Raw genomic sequence first — 12,392 nt, 5'->3', positions numbered from 1 at the left:
AGTCAATAATTAGTAGTATTGACTTGATAGTCTCATAATTGCAGACTTTGCCTGCAATTATGCAAGTACTTTGGATAATATTTTTACCAGCTATAGATATCTCTATCGATAGCTATACATAAACTTGCAGGGAGTGGTGGCCTAGTGGTTAGGGCATTATGCTGGGAATCCAGAGGTTCTGAGTTTAAGCCCCACTCCCACAGACTGCCACTCTGGGTCACTAAGCAAAGGCCCTTAACCCCACACTGCTCCCCAGGTGGATTGGTTAAATGCAGAGAGTTCATTTTGTTGCTTTGCACTTGTGACAGTGTAATGACAATAAAGTTTATTTCAAATTCAAATCTAGTGACAGAAAGTTTTTATTGTCCCAAAATAGCTCAAGTTAGTCAAACTGTATAGAGAGAGTCTATTGACGTTAGTTTCTTAGATTTATGTCTAGAATGAGTTAAAGACTTTAACAGTTTACTAAGCTTTGAACCAAAACATTTCAATAGTAGCAATGGCTGTATGTTCAGGATTATCAATCTGCTGCTGGACAGTAGACCTTTTTGTTTCTAACCCGTTGCAGCCTCTAATATTTTTTCTTGCAGTATTCTGCAAAGGTTTACTGATTCTAGGGGGGAAAAATTGATTCAACATCACCGTGGCTCTGGATGTAGGGATTTTTTTCTGTAACCGGGAGGTTGTGGGTTCAAGGCCCTGTTCTGTCGGTCTCAGTTGTTGTGTCCTAGGTTGAGAGATTTTCCCTCCTGTTGGTCAGAGAGCAAAAAAGCTCATATATGTTGTCACTTTATCTTTTATGAGTTTGCCGTGCCCCCTACACACCTGTGGGAAATTAAAGACCCAATGGCTTTTCTTCATTAGTTTATCAAAAGGACTAAACATCTGAAAACATTTATTACTAATCTGCCCAATTTTTGTGTGTGTGGTTTGACAAGTGAGTTGCAATATAATTATGTAGATGTGATGATGATTTTTTTATAATTAAAGGACAAAAATATGTTTTAGAACTTTTTATATTTGCACATTGAAAGTCTTTAACTGATCATAAAATATTAATATAATCCCAGTATTCTTGAGTGAAAAAATGTATACCATGCAAGTTAAAACAGTGTGGCACTGAGAAAGTGAAGAACGTGGTGATTAAAGGCAGCCTGCTGTCAGTCAGTGTTTAGATGATATGAGGAGCTTCTTTAGATCACAGCTTGTAACTGATAATTTTAAAGTCTTTGTTCCTACACATAATGAACAAATCACAAAAAAAACATTTAGCCTTTGACTTCAATGAGCCCTTCTTTGGGAACACTGTCATTTAATTAGTGACTCTGCGCCATCTTCTCTCTGTATTCAAGGCATACTGAACACCCGCCCACAGCATGGCGTCTCATTGGCGTCAGGTATGCCTCTTTATCATATTTCAGGTAGTGTACAGCATTACCGTTATTTGAAAAGTAATTAGTTAGATAACTTTTTTAAATCAAAAACTAACAATAACGTTATTATTACTTAACATTGTTACTCCTAACACTGCTTATAAGGGACAATGTGTGACCAAGCAGCTTTTTCAGTTGTGTATTTCTGGTAAAACTCACTTTTACAGTGTTGCTTTATATTGTGCTCCCCTCCTAAAGGGACGTCAGGGACGCTGTAAAGCTAAAAAGAAGTAATATTGAGTATTGTTGGTTTGTGGGGTCCCCAAGGCAGCAAACCAGTACCGTGAGGCCAAGTATGCCAATACTTGGACAGTTGCAGAGGTAAAAACTCTGGTTTGGGTGGAGATCAAATAGGCCATGAAAAAAGGCCTCAAAGCAAATCTGACAAAGTCTCCGGGAGCGTGGAGCTGCTGCTGAGGTTGATTGAGGGCATTGTTGTAGAGTAGAAGGAATACTTTGAGCATCTCTTGAATCTCACTGTCACACATTTCCAGGGGGAAGCAGAGACTGGATGCTTGGAGTCAAAATTGTTTTTATCTATTCCAAGAGGTGAAAACATCCTTGGTGATGTATGAGATTCACCCTGAGTACTTGGGTATTTGTATGTTGTTGGGCTATAGTGGTTGACATGATTTTTTAATACTGTGTGGTAATGAGAGAAAGTGCTCCTTGACTGGAAGACTGGGGTGGTGGTTCCTCCTTATAAGATAGCTAATGTATAGCTAATGGCTATACGGTCTCTGTAAAAGTGAAGCAGAAGTCTGGTCTGCATTGCATTCAGTTTGACCTGTTTCCAGGATATGTTTAACACCATTAGAGCTGTCATCTATAACCACTCCTATTCATAACTTTTAATTGACAACATATCTAGGAACAGTCCACGACTGGAGGTTGGGTTGGGAAACAGTAGATTTCGTCTCTGCTTTATATGGATGATGTGGTGCATTGGAGCAGTTTACAGCAGTGTTTCAAGCAGCTGGGATGGAGATCAGCTCCACCAAGTCTGAATTCATGGTTCTCAAACAAAAGAAGGTGGCTNTTCATAACTTTTAATTGACAACATATCTAGGAACAGTCCACGACTGGAGGTTGGGTTGGGAAACAGTGGATTTCGTCTCTGCTTTATATGGATGACGTGGGTTTGCTGGCTCCCACCTGCAAAGACCTAGAGCAATAATATTGTATTATTGTCTATAATACAATACTATTTAGATAAAAGGTTCCAAAATTGCTTATAGCTGTCTTCTTAGGAAGGAATATTTAACAGCTATTATCTATGAAAACAATACATTGTTTTGATTCACATATTCTTTGCAGATTAACTCAATAGTATTTTGTATTAAAGAAATATATTTCAAATTTCCAGATTCTGTTAATACAAATACAGTGAATAAGAAAGTCTGTAGGAGATGGATTTGCCTTAATAATTTCCCTGTTAAATTACCTTGTTTAATTGTAATTATGAGATACCCTCTTGCATCTTTATATTGAACGTGCATTTCTCACACCCACTCCATAATATCCATTTGGATACAGCAGTGTGTTGCAACAGATTTTTGCAAATGCATTGCAGAACGTCAGAATAAATCATTACTGACAGGGCTCGTCAGACTTAACAACATCTCTAAAGCAAGTCAAATACTTTTTTATTTGGTATTTTATTTTATTTAATCTTGAAAACTCTTCCAGCTTTCTTTTTTTTTTCATGGAATAAAACTATTGGGAAATGTACAGCCCAAGGACTGATTTAGATATATACTGTGGTTACTCCTGCTGATGGTTTTCATACAAAAGATAGAATGCAATTTTCCAAAGTAGGACAAATAAAACAGATGTCGGTTCCAGCTGATTCCATCAAGCTGTAACTGTGTGTCTCAAGACTTGTAACTAACAGTACTCTATTTCTGTTTAATGCAGAAATACTTAAATAATCCCATAGATAAATGTTTTCAATCACATAATCATGAATGAGTTTTTTTTTTATGTTAAATGAGCAATGAGTAAGTAACTTACACTAAAATTAATTAAAAGGTTTTTTTAACATGAATGGCTAGGTGTTCTTACATATTGCTCCTTTAATGGTTGCAGGCAGAAAGGATCTCCTGTAGCAGTCTCTCTTACAGGGGGGCAGGGAAGCCTCTAAATAAAAACACTCTGTAGTAAAGAGGATGTTTTGGGTTTTTACAATGTTCTTTTTCTTCTCTGTAAGATTATCTCAAACTTCTTTTAAGCTTCTTCGAGGTTTACTGTTCGGCATGTTTTAGATGAATCTCCAACACACCTTAAACAAGTGACTGCATGCCCTACTCACTAGGCAACAATTACTGTAAAGCCCTATTAATCACCCATTTATTTATATCAGCTGTGTGTTCTAGAGGAGTTACCGGAACAGATCTGGCTTTCTTTTGTGGCTTGTAAAACTTCTTGAAATCTTTATCCCTAATCCTGCTTCCCACAGCAGATGATGGTAGAATAGGTCAATCCCTCGAAAACAAAATCACAGGATATAGGCAGGAACTCACTGGGAGCACTGGCTGTGTCTATAATGGTCCAATTAATGTTCAAATCAGGCAGCTGAAAGCTCCAAAAGCCAGATTCATGGGGCCGTTTACTTCATAGAGCGATGCTGTGGCCTGTTCAGATTCGCAGACTCTTTCATATGCAGCCGACAAATGCAGCCTTCTTTTCCCCAGTTTTATAGAAAGGTCTGGTGTATCCTTCGTGGCCTAAGGCATCCCGTGATTCATTGCGAGTCCAAACAAGCAGGCTGCTCCATGCTCAGAGTAAAAAAGAAAATGGTGCTGAATCGTAAGTACAGTTTAATATAATACAAGTATGCCTATAGGTTCATCTTAAATTAATAGAAATAGTTTAGAAAAAAAATGTTAGTGAGACAGATATGTTGCAGATAATGTTTGGTATCTGTCCCACTGCAAATAGGTTTGGCTGACATTTAAACACATGTTCCGATATCTGTGCTGTGTGGGAACTACGAATCTGATATCTGCAACAATGGTCCTGCTGCTGAAGCTCCTCAAAAACTAAATCTGCATACAAAACGGCAATAAAGAAGCCCGAAATTCATTCTTTGTCTGCTTTGCGTATCAACTGCCACGGTTACTAGGCAAAAGAGCCTTCGTTCAAAAATATATAACCAAACTCTCTTGGCCTTTCTCATTTTCAACGCCTTTGAATGACCCAGTCCAGGTAGGCTGGGTCCTTTGGAGGATGCACTCCATGGGTGTTTTCAATTCGAGGTCCATGAAAATAAGGAGGCCGGAAGAGGTTGACTATCCATTCAAACAGGTCCAGCCTTCTCCAGCTTTCGCCGCTTGTACAATCTGTGGACTATTAACCGTTACAGTTGGCACACAAAGGAGGCAAATAATGGATACAGAACTTCTCACTACTGTTCTGTAGTGCTAATAACATTTCAGATTTGTAGTCCCCACTCTGCAGAGATATTGGAATCTATGCTTAAATGTCAGCCAAACCCATTTGCACTGAAGCAGCTAAAACTTTTCAATAAACCAAACATTATCCTCCACATATCTGAATCACTAACCATTTAAAATAACAATTTTAATTAATTTCAGATGTAACTATTCAGATACTTGTATTATATTAAACTCAGCGTCATGCTATGATGTAAGCGGACGACAAATATGGCCTTTGGAGGTCACAGCCACTGAATTCAAACTCAGCATATATATTCTCTTGCTCCTGTTCCTTTACCTTTAACGGCGTCAATAGGGAAAACTCTCTTTGTTTAGAAAAGGAGCTCCGGACTGCTGTGTCGCAAAACTTTTTGATTTTTCAGACCTTCTTACATAACAGAAACATCATATGGATGATGTTGGTCAAATCCAAAATTACAATTCAAGTTACACAAATGTAGTTTCTGTAAATTGCCTCTATCAAATTACAAGCATCCCTTGTTTAGTTCTCACTAAGTTAAAATATTTTCCAGCAGCAATTTTTTGCCGAGCAGCTCCCTGTACTCATCTTTTGGTCTCTGATACACCCGATGGCTGCAGTCATTCGAGAAGTAAAAGTGAAATGTGTGTGCAGTCAATAGATAAAAAAAGAAAAGAAGAGACCTTGGCTCAGACTTAAGTTAATATTCTTACAATTTAAGTGGCAGAGAATTGGAACTGCCCAAAACTGATGTCATTTTAACTATTTGATCCATGCCCAGTATCAATGGGGATTTCCTGTATACTCTAGTTTTCAGTAAAATACCTCTTCAGAGGCCTCTAAAACATTCAGGTAAAACATAAAATATTTACCACACAGCTGTATTTTGGAGTGCAGTAAGAGGTAACGCATAAGTTGCCCCTGTGGTCTGAAAGCAAAAGGTATGAGATCCTTCTCTTTAAAGTGTGAAACTTTTGTCAGGTACCTGCAAGATTTCTTTCAGAGGCACACATCTCCCCATTCAGTGTAGAGATGAACGGTTTGAATAACTGTGAATCTGGGATTGTGTGCCTTCCAGGTTGGAGTGATTGCTGTGGTGAAACTAAAATGTAGTGTAAGAAAGTATGCACTCTAAATTATATTCAGATGAAGCAGACAATGCTTTGGGATCATCTCTTTCATACCAGTGATTCGGTCTGACAGTGAGTCGATAAAAACAACAATTCAACTATTGATTTGTAATTTATTGCTTTTTTTTACTGTTGTGAATAGGTTGTTGTTGTTTGTATCAAATTTAAGTTTACTCTAAAATAAATATAAATACAACATTAAAGTAAAGAAAAAGCTGTACAAAAACCTGAAAACCAAATTGAGGTATGATGTTCAGAAAGTTGCACGTTTAAATATTATGTTGTTGCTGGTATTGGATGTAGAAAATGCTGAAAGTGCTTACTTTAACATGCTAAAACAAACTCATAAAAAATGTTTTTACTCCACTGACTGAGCTCTTTTTCTGACCCAGTTGGACGACCCGGAGGGGCTACAAATCCTGATTAATGCTTCAATGTTGTCTCCAAGTGTCAGCACCGGCCATTAGACTGTTTATGCACTGCACTTTATTGATCTATATTAATAGCAGTGTAATTGTCTTAAATTAATTAAACATGTGTTGGATTTGTAAAACAGTATGTCAGCACTCGAGTTAGCTTGATATATAGGGCACAGTTTCTTTTTTTTTCTACCTTAGATAGTCTTGCTTGCTTAACAAATTAAATGAAACCTGAGTCAGCCTAAAGAAACATCTATGATTTGCTTGTATCAGCGGTTTCATTTCTCACAACCTCCAATTGCTGTAAAATCATTGTTAAAACTTTAGCTCAATGCATCAGGCCTGCTCACAAACAAGTGTCAAGAGAGACCATTATTTCAAGACTAAATACATTTGGCTCATCATGTAGTCATGCCTGAGCTAGCTTCAGAGGCCTTTAGAGATTTTCTTTTCTCTCTGAGCATAAAAAAAATAATAAACAGCCAAGGAATTTACTCTCTATTCATCACAGTCTTCTTCTTTCTACCAGTCCCTGAGATGAGCCCATACAGTGAATTTAAAATGTTTTGGAGTCTGTAGAGAATCACTGCAGGTTATGCAACATCACATCAATTCAGAGTGTCTCGCAATGCCTGAAGAGTCTGTCAATAATGCATTGCTGTCTGTGAGAAAGCATTCTCCCTTCATCACCAGCCCCGATTCCACAGTGAGGTTCTGACAGGAAGCCTTCATGTTGTTGCACTCAACAACACTTGCCTTCACTTTGTGTCATTTCACTGTCAGTATGCTTTAAATGGATTGAGGGTAAAAAGGGGCTTTAGTGCAACAGCAGGAGAAATGTCTGTAATAGGTTGAGTTTGTCAGTATATCTGGATTTATGCAGAATTAGAAGGAAAGTGTTATTTCTATCAGTGTTAGATTGGTATTTATTCGGGTTTTGATTATGTGATGTAGGGGTCTTCCTGTTTATTTCTTTAGAGGTAAACACTAAGAAACGCCAACAATGTTGTTGCTTGATGAAGAGGTAGTAAAGGAACACCTGTGTAGTTCTTCCATTTTGGACTTCTTTTTCAGTTTCTTTTTAAGCTTTCAGTTAATTATGCCATTGTGTTTTCTTTTTTATTTTTGGTCATTTTTTTCTTTTGCATTTTGTGTTGTATTTATGCAGTGTTACAGTTTTTGAGTTGCTCTCTGTTGCCCCCTTGGGCCTCCTTTCCCTGGGCTGCCCTCTAGTTCCTCCTTTCCACACCTGCTCCACATCAGCTTATCAGCCCACTTTTTTCTGTCCCACCTATATATATATATATATATATATAGAGAGAGAGATATATATATATAGATATATATATATATATATATGTGTATATATTTATGTTGCCTTTTTCATTAAATCAGCAAAACTTCTTTCTGCATTTGGGTCCTCAATTAGCACCCACCAAGCCTGACCACACCATGGTTAAAAAAAAAAAAAAAAGAGAGAAACTTTTATCTGCTTTTAAGAACCTATACAATTCACGATAAATCTGTCTTACACAGTTGTTCTTACACAGAAAAATGATTTATAACAGCTTAACACTATAGGAAATGGAACATTTTCAAGGTTTCTAAAAATGTTTAAAACCATAGGATTATTTAGCTTGTTAATCCCCTTTTATTGACTAGCCTTTCATATATTCTTGTGGATTGCCTGATTGTATTGCTGGCACAGCCGTCAGATGTTTTCCTGTATCCATGAATGTTCTGTGAAAGGAACTTATGAATACTGAAATAAACTTCGATGACATCTAATCCACATTGAATTAGGCTTTTTCGATTGGTTTCATATTGTAGGTTATTGTTGTAGCTGGTTTCGATTGTAGCATAACACACAAGTCGTGTGGTACTTGAGAAGCTAACTTCAAACATGACTTTAAATATTCATAAATTCAAATTTTGAACAATTCAAAATGAGTCTCATGAAACATAAACTCTCTTGTTTTATTCATTTTCATTTTTCATTTCATTTCATTTAAATCTAAAACAACTGGAAATTGGTATTTTGTGGTTAATTGCACATAACAATGTTATCGATCAAAGCAAAAGAGAGAAGCAGAGTAACGCATATAAGCAATATGTCTATTTGTAAATATTTCCGCTTTGGCTGATTTCATAGTGTTCTAATAAATCCAAAGTATCTACCAATACTACAAAGATTGTGGCTGAAGTCATATTTAATTTGTAAAAAATAAAAAAAAAGAAGAAGAAAAACAAGTTGGCTTAGCCCCAGGCTTCAAATACTTCCAGACTTTTGGAAATTATTTTGGACATAAATAAAAGTGCTAATGTTTCCTGGCCTATTATTGACAAAATCTACAAGAGAATAATCTCAAAGAGCTTTATTGGCTGTAATTTGTGCATTCAAGAAATTTTACTTTGTTTGTCTTTCAATAAATATGTTTTGAATATGAAATAAAAAAATAAAAAGCTAACCATATTAAAGTTCTTTCAGTATTTATCAATGAATGCAATGTTTTTACAAAAAAAGGGAACACAAGCTTCTGGGCAAATAAGCAGCATACCTTGGTTGGAGCTGTTGGAAGAGAACCGGTCCGTTTTTTTGAGAGTACGAAAATGAACTTTCTTGCTGGCTTGGCTTTCCCCATATAGCCCAATGGACTGGACCTGGATGATGTAATCAGTTTCCTCCTCCAGGTCCCAAAGAACACAAGAGCGACTGGTAGTATTGACCTCACGAATGAAACGCTGCATGTGTCCATCCTGCCTCTGGAAGTCGGGAAAAAAAAAAAAAAAAACAGAGAGCAACATAATAGATTAAACTATTAAGCAATTCCGGTAATTATCCATTCTGAGGGAAGTTAGCTGATTAGGGTGACCAGAGAGATTTGCAGAATGAGTCTCTTGGAGATGCATTGTCTTCTCTTGGAAGTGTCTTAACTTTGCTTCATTAAATTTGATCTTAAAATCAATATAGTGCCATGCTGAAAAGGCAGAAAAGGCTTTGATCCTTTCTCAGAATGCATGCCAATATGAAGCAGAGCTGACGAACCAAAAATACTGTTGAGAACAACACATAGAGCCCTCTCAGTGTTTTACTCTCAGGTTCTGTACATCAAAGCCTTTGGAGTCAAACTTGCTATTACTGTAGACCACAGGCCTTTTATAAGAAAATCTTTCAAAAGATCAGACTGTGAAATTTTTTTCATTTTCTTTTTTATTTCTCCCAGGTAGAGCTTTTTCTTGTCTTTGGGCCACATCGATTGCTTTAAAAAAAGATTCACATACAGAAATAATTAATAATGCATGCTTAAACTCTTATGTTAACTTTAGGGAATTATAGGGAGTATACAAACTCAGCTGCCAACTGATGATGTAGTACCCTGAGGAGACAGACTATTCAGTCACGCTCAAAGGAAGAGTAAGTGAAATCATTATGTTCAGAGTTGCATAGAGCATAAAAATGATTACAGAAGAGCCTGTTCTGTTGCATCAGTCAGAGGCAAGAGTCATCATTTTTTACAGTTTTAAGCCTTTAGATATCTTTATATTTAAAATATAAAGTTAATCAGCCTAACCACTGTGCTTTTATTCTCCAAATCTGACTTTTATGGAATAACTTTCCTCATGTCTTTATATATTTTTTAAACTTTACACTTCAGTAAGGCTTAAGGAGGTATTTCTTTAATAAAACAATATGAACAATAATGAGTTTTCAGTTAACGTGACCTTCATAAAAAATGGTTAAGTTGTGCAATCTTTATGGTATATATCCCTTTACAAATGGCTAAAGGTATAAACAGGATCTATATCTTGATTAAAAAATACCTGCACTAGTGTCTGACAAATAGGATTTACAATTGTATTTGCTACACAAATACAAGGTACTAAATACTTATCAGAGTGAGGAAGCTGATACTGTACTTGGTTTTAAAAGATTTTTTAACAGCCAAATCTCAGTTTGGCTGTAGTTAAAGTTGCAAGTGATTATTTAGGATACTTCAAATAGGTTTGATCTATACCTCTGTATATTTGTCCACTCATTGTATATGTCTATGCTGTTTTATACTGTATGTTTCTAAAACTGAAGAAACAGATGTGGGATGTGCAGAGAAATGTTGCTTTGGAAGGTAGAGTACTAATGAAGCGTGCAATACGTTTACAATTCTCAGATTATTTAGCTCACATTTAGGATAGTCATTGCAGGGCAGGACTAGTAGTTCAAACATGGAACTTTTATTCTGAAAAGGCTGCACATTTGCTGGTTTAAATCAAACAGACACCTACCCTGGCACACAGTCCCAAGGGATGGGTTAAAAGCAGAGCACACAGTTCATTGGAGATGGTTTGATTATTATAACAGAGGTAAAGAGCATATTGGTAAACAAACAAGAAGCTGTGATATGTAGAATGGAGCATATTAAGGAAGCCAAAATAGCACCCGGTAGTTCAATTCATTTAATGTATTTAATTCTGTGCACTACTTAAACAACGCCCATATCCTCTTTCTATTCTAGATATTTTTCTTATTCCATGCCCTGTTAAAATTGTCCAAAAATGCTTCGTCGGCTCTGTGAGAGGTGATGTAGAGCAACTTATGACAAACCATTTTTGTGTTTATTTAAGCCATGTCATTACAGCTATGGCTTACCTTAGTAGTCATTGTTAGCTGTAGGGTAAACCCCTTGCCCAAGCTCAAGGCTTTTGAAAACTGTATCTGTTTTTTGTCTATCAGCTCTGACCATCTTCCCTTGTAAGGGCACATCGCCATGTTTTTTGTTGTAGATAGTATTTTTAAATGTGCAGAAGTTAGTTTTGACACATAACGCTTCACATTTGGGCCAAAACTTTGTTTGGTCTCATCTGACTAAAGCACCGTGTTTGCTATGTCCGCTGCATGGAATTTGTTGAAAACTAAACAGGACTTTTTAATGGCTTTATTTAAAAAAACTACTTTTTTTTTTTTTTTTTTTTTTTTTTACCAGATTTCTCTAATGGCCAGAACTGTGCAGTGCAACACTAATAACTTTGCTTTTAACAGGTCCCCCCAGGAGCTGTGAATCACTGCAGCTCAGCAAGGGTCACTGTACAGTAGCTTCTTCTTTACCTAATATTGCTTGTGTCTTGCTATCAGTTTAGATGTTTCGTTATGCTTTAAACCTCTCTGCAACTTAATTCTTAACCTGTCTTCTGTATTTATTGGTCTTCATTATGCTTTTACTGACGTTGTCTAACAAACTTACAAAGCCTTCACTGAATGGCTTAATTTATGCTAAGTTAAAATTACTCACAGGTGGTGTCTAATCGCTAATTGGTAGACTTCTAAAGGCGACTGGTTGCACTAATTGAGGAATCAGAGCTAAGGGGTTTGAATTTATTGCACGTATTCCTTTCATAGCCTTTCATATTCTTATTAATTAATTTTGTAATATTTTTTTCTGGGCTCTTCTGTTTTGGTCTTTTGAATAAAATTCCAAATAAATTACACCCAATGAAAAAAACATGAAAAGGTTATGGGGGTATACATAGCTAAGAACTGGATTTTGAAAATCTGTTTTTAAGTTAAAGGATAGTCATTACCTGTTGTGAGATGGAAAACCCTATTATTATATCCCCTTCTGGAACCTCCCAGGACACTGTTGCTGAGTCAGCTCGTAGGTTCATAACCGACACGTTGACAGGGGCAGGTGGTCGATCTGCAGAAAAACAAGCAAATAGACAGAAAAACTTAAAATAAACAATTCCACTTAAGTAAAATACAGTTAAAACATGCAAGTAACAGAATGAGGACATAAAGAAATTCTAATTCACCCATTAAACTTTGCAGAGGTACTACAGATGTTAGGAGAGTTGGATAGGAGTACAAAAGATACGCTGAATTTTTGGCAGCACTATATTAAATCTAAGAATAAAACTCTGTACTGCAGAAAATGACATTTGTTTGTGATTAGATTAGTTGAAATTATATTAGATTAGAGTACATCAGAGATGGGAAGTAA

At 36.4% G+C, this 12,392-nt stretch overlaps 1 protein-coding gene across 1 annotated transcript in view; it reads right to left on the bottom strand.

Annotated features, from left to right (window-relative positions):
- fndc4 (fibronectin type III domain containing 4) overlaps positions 1 to 12,392 on the bottom strand; it is a 31,038-nt gene that overhangs the window by 8,455 nt on the left and 10,191 nt on the right. The window contains exons 2-3 of the mRNA XM_015372402.1: positions 11,974 to 12,089; positions 8,958 to 9,162 (exon numbers count right to left, since the gene is read on the bottom strand). Of these exons, the coding sequence (XP_015227888.1) occupies positions 8,958 to 9,162; positions 11,974 to 12,089 (321 nt within the window). The remainder of the gene's footprint in view (positions 1 to 8,957; positions 9,163 to 11,973; positions 12,090 to 12,392) is intronic.

The sequence above is a fragment of the Cyprinodon variegatus genome, unplaced genomic scaffold, assembly GCF_000732505.1.
Source record: "Cyprinodon variegatus isolate N-32 unplaced genomic scaffold, C_variegatus-1.0 Scaffold4, whole genome shotgun sequence".
Classification (NCBI taxonomy): Eukaryota; Metazoa; Chordata; class Actinopteri; order Cyprinodontiformes; family Cyprinodontidae; genus Cyprinodon; species Cyprinodon variegatus.
Note: the sequence above shows the minus strand (reverse complement) of the source record. Positions and strands in the feature narration are given on the sequence as shown.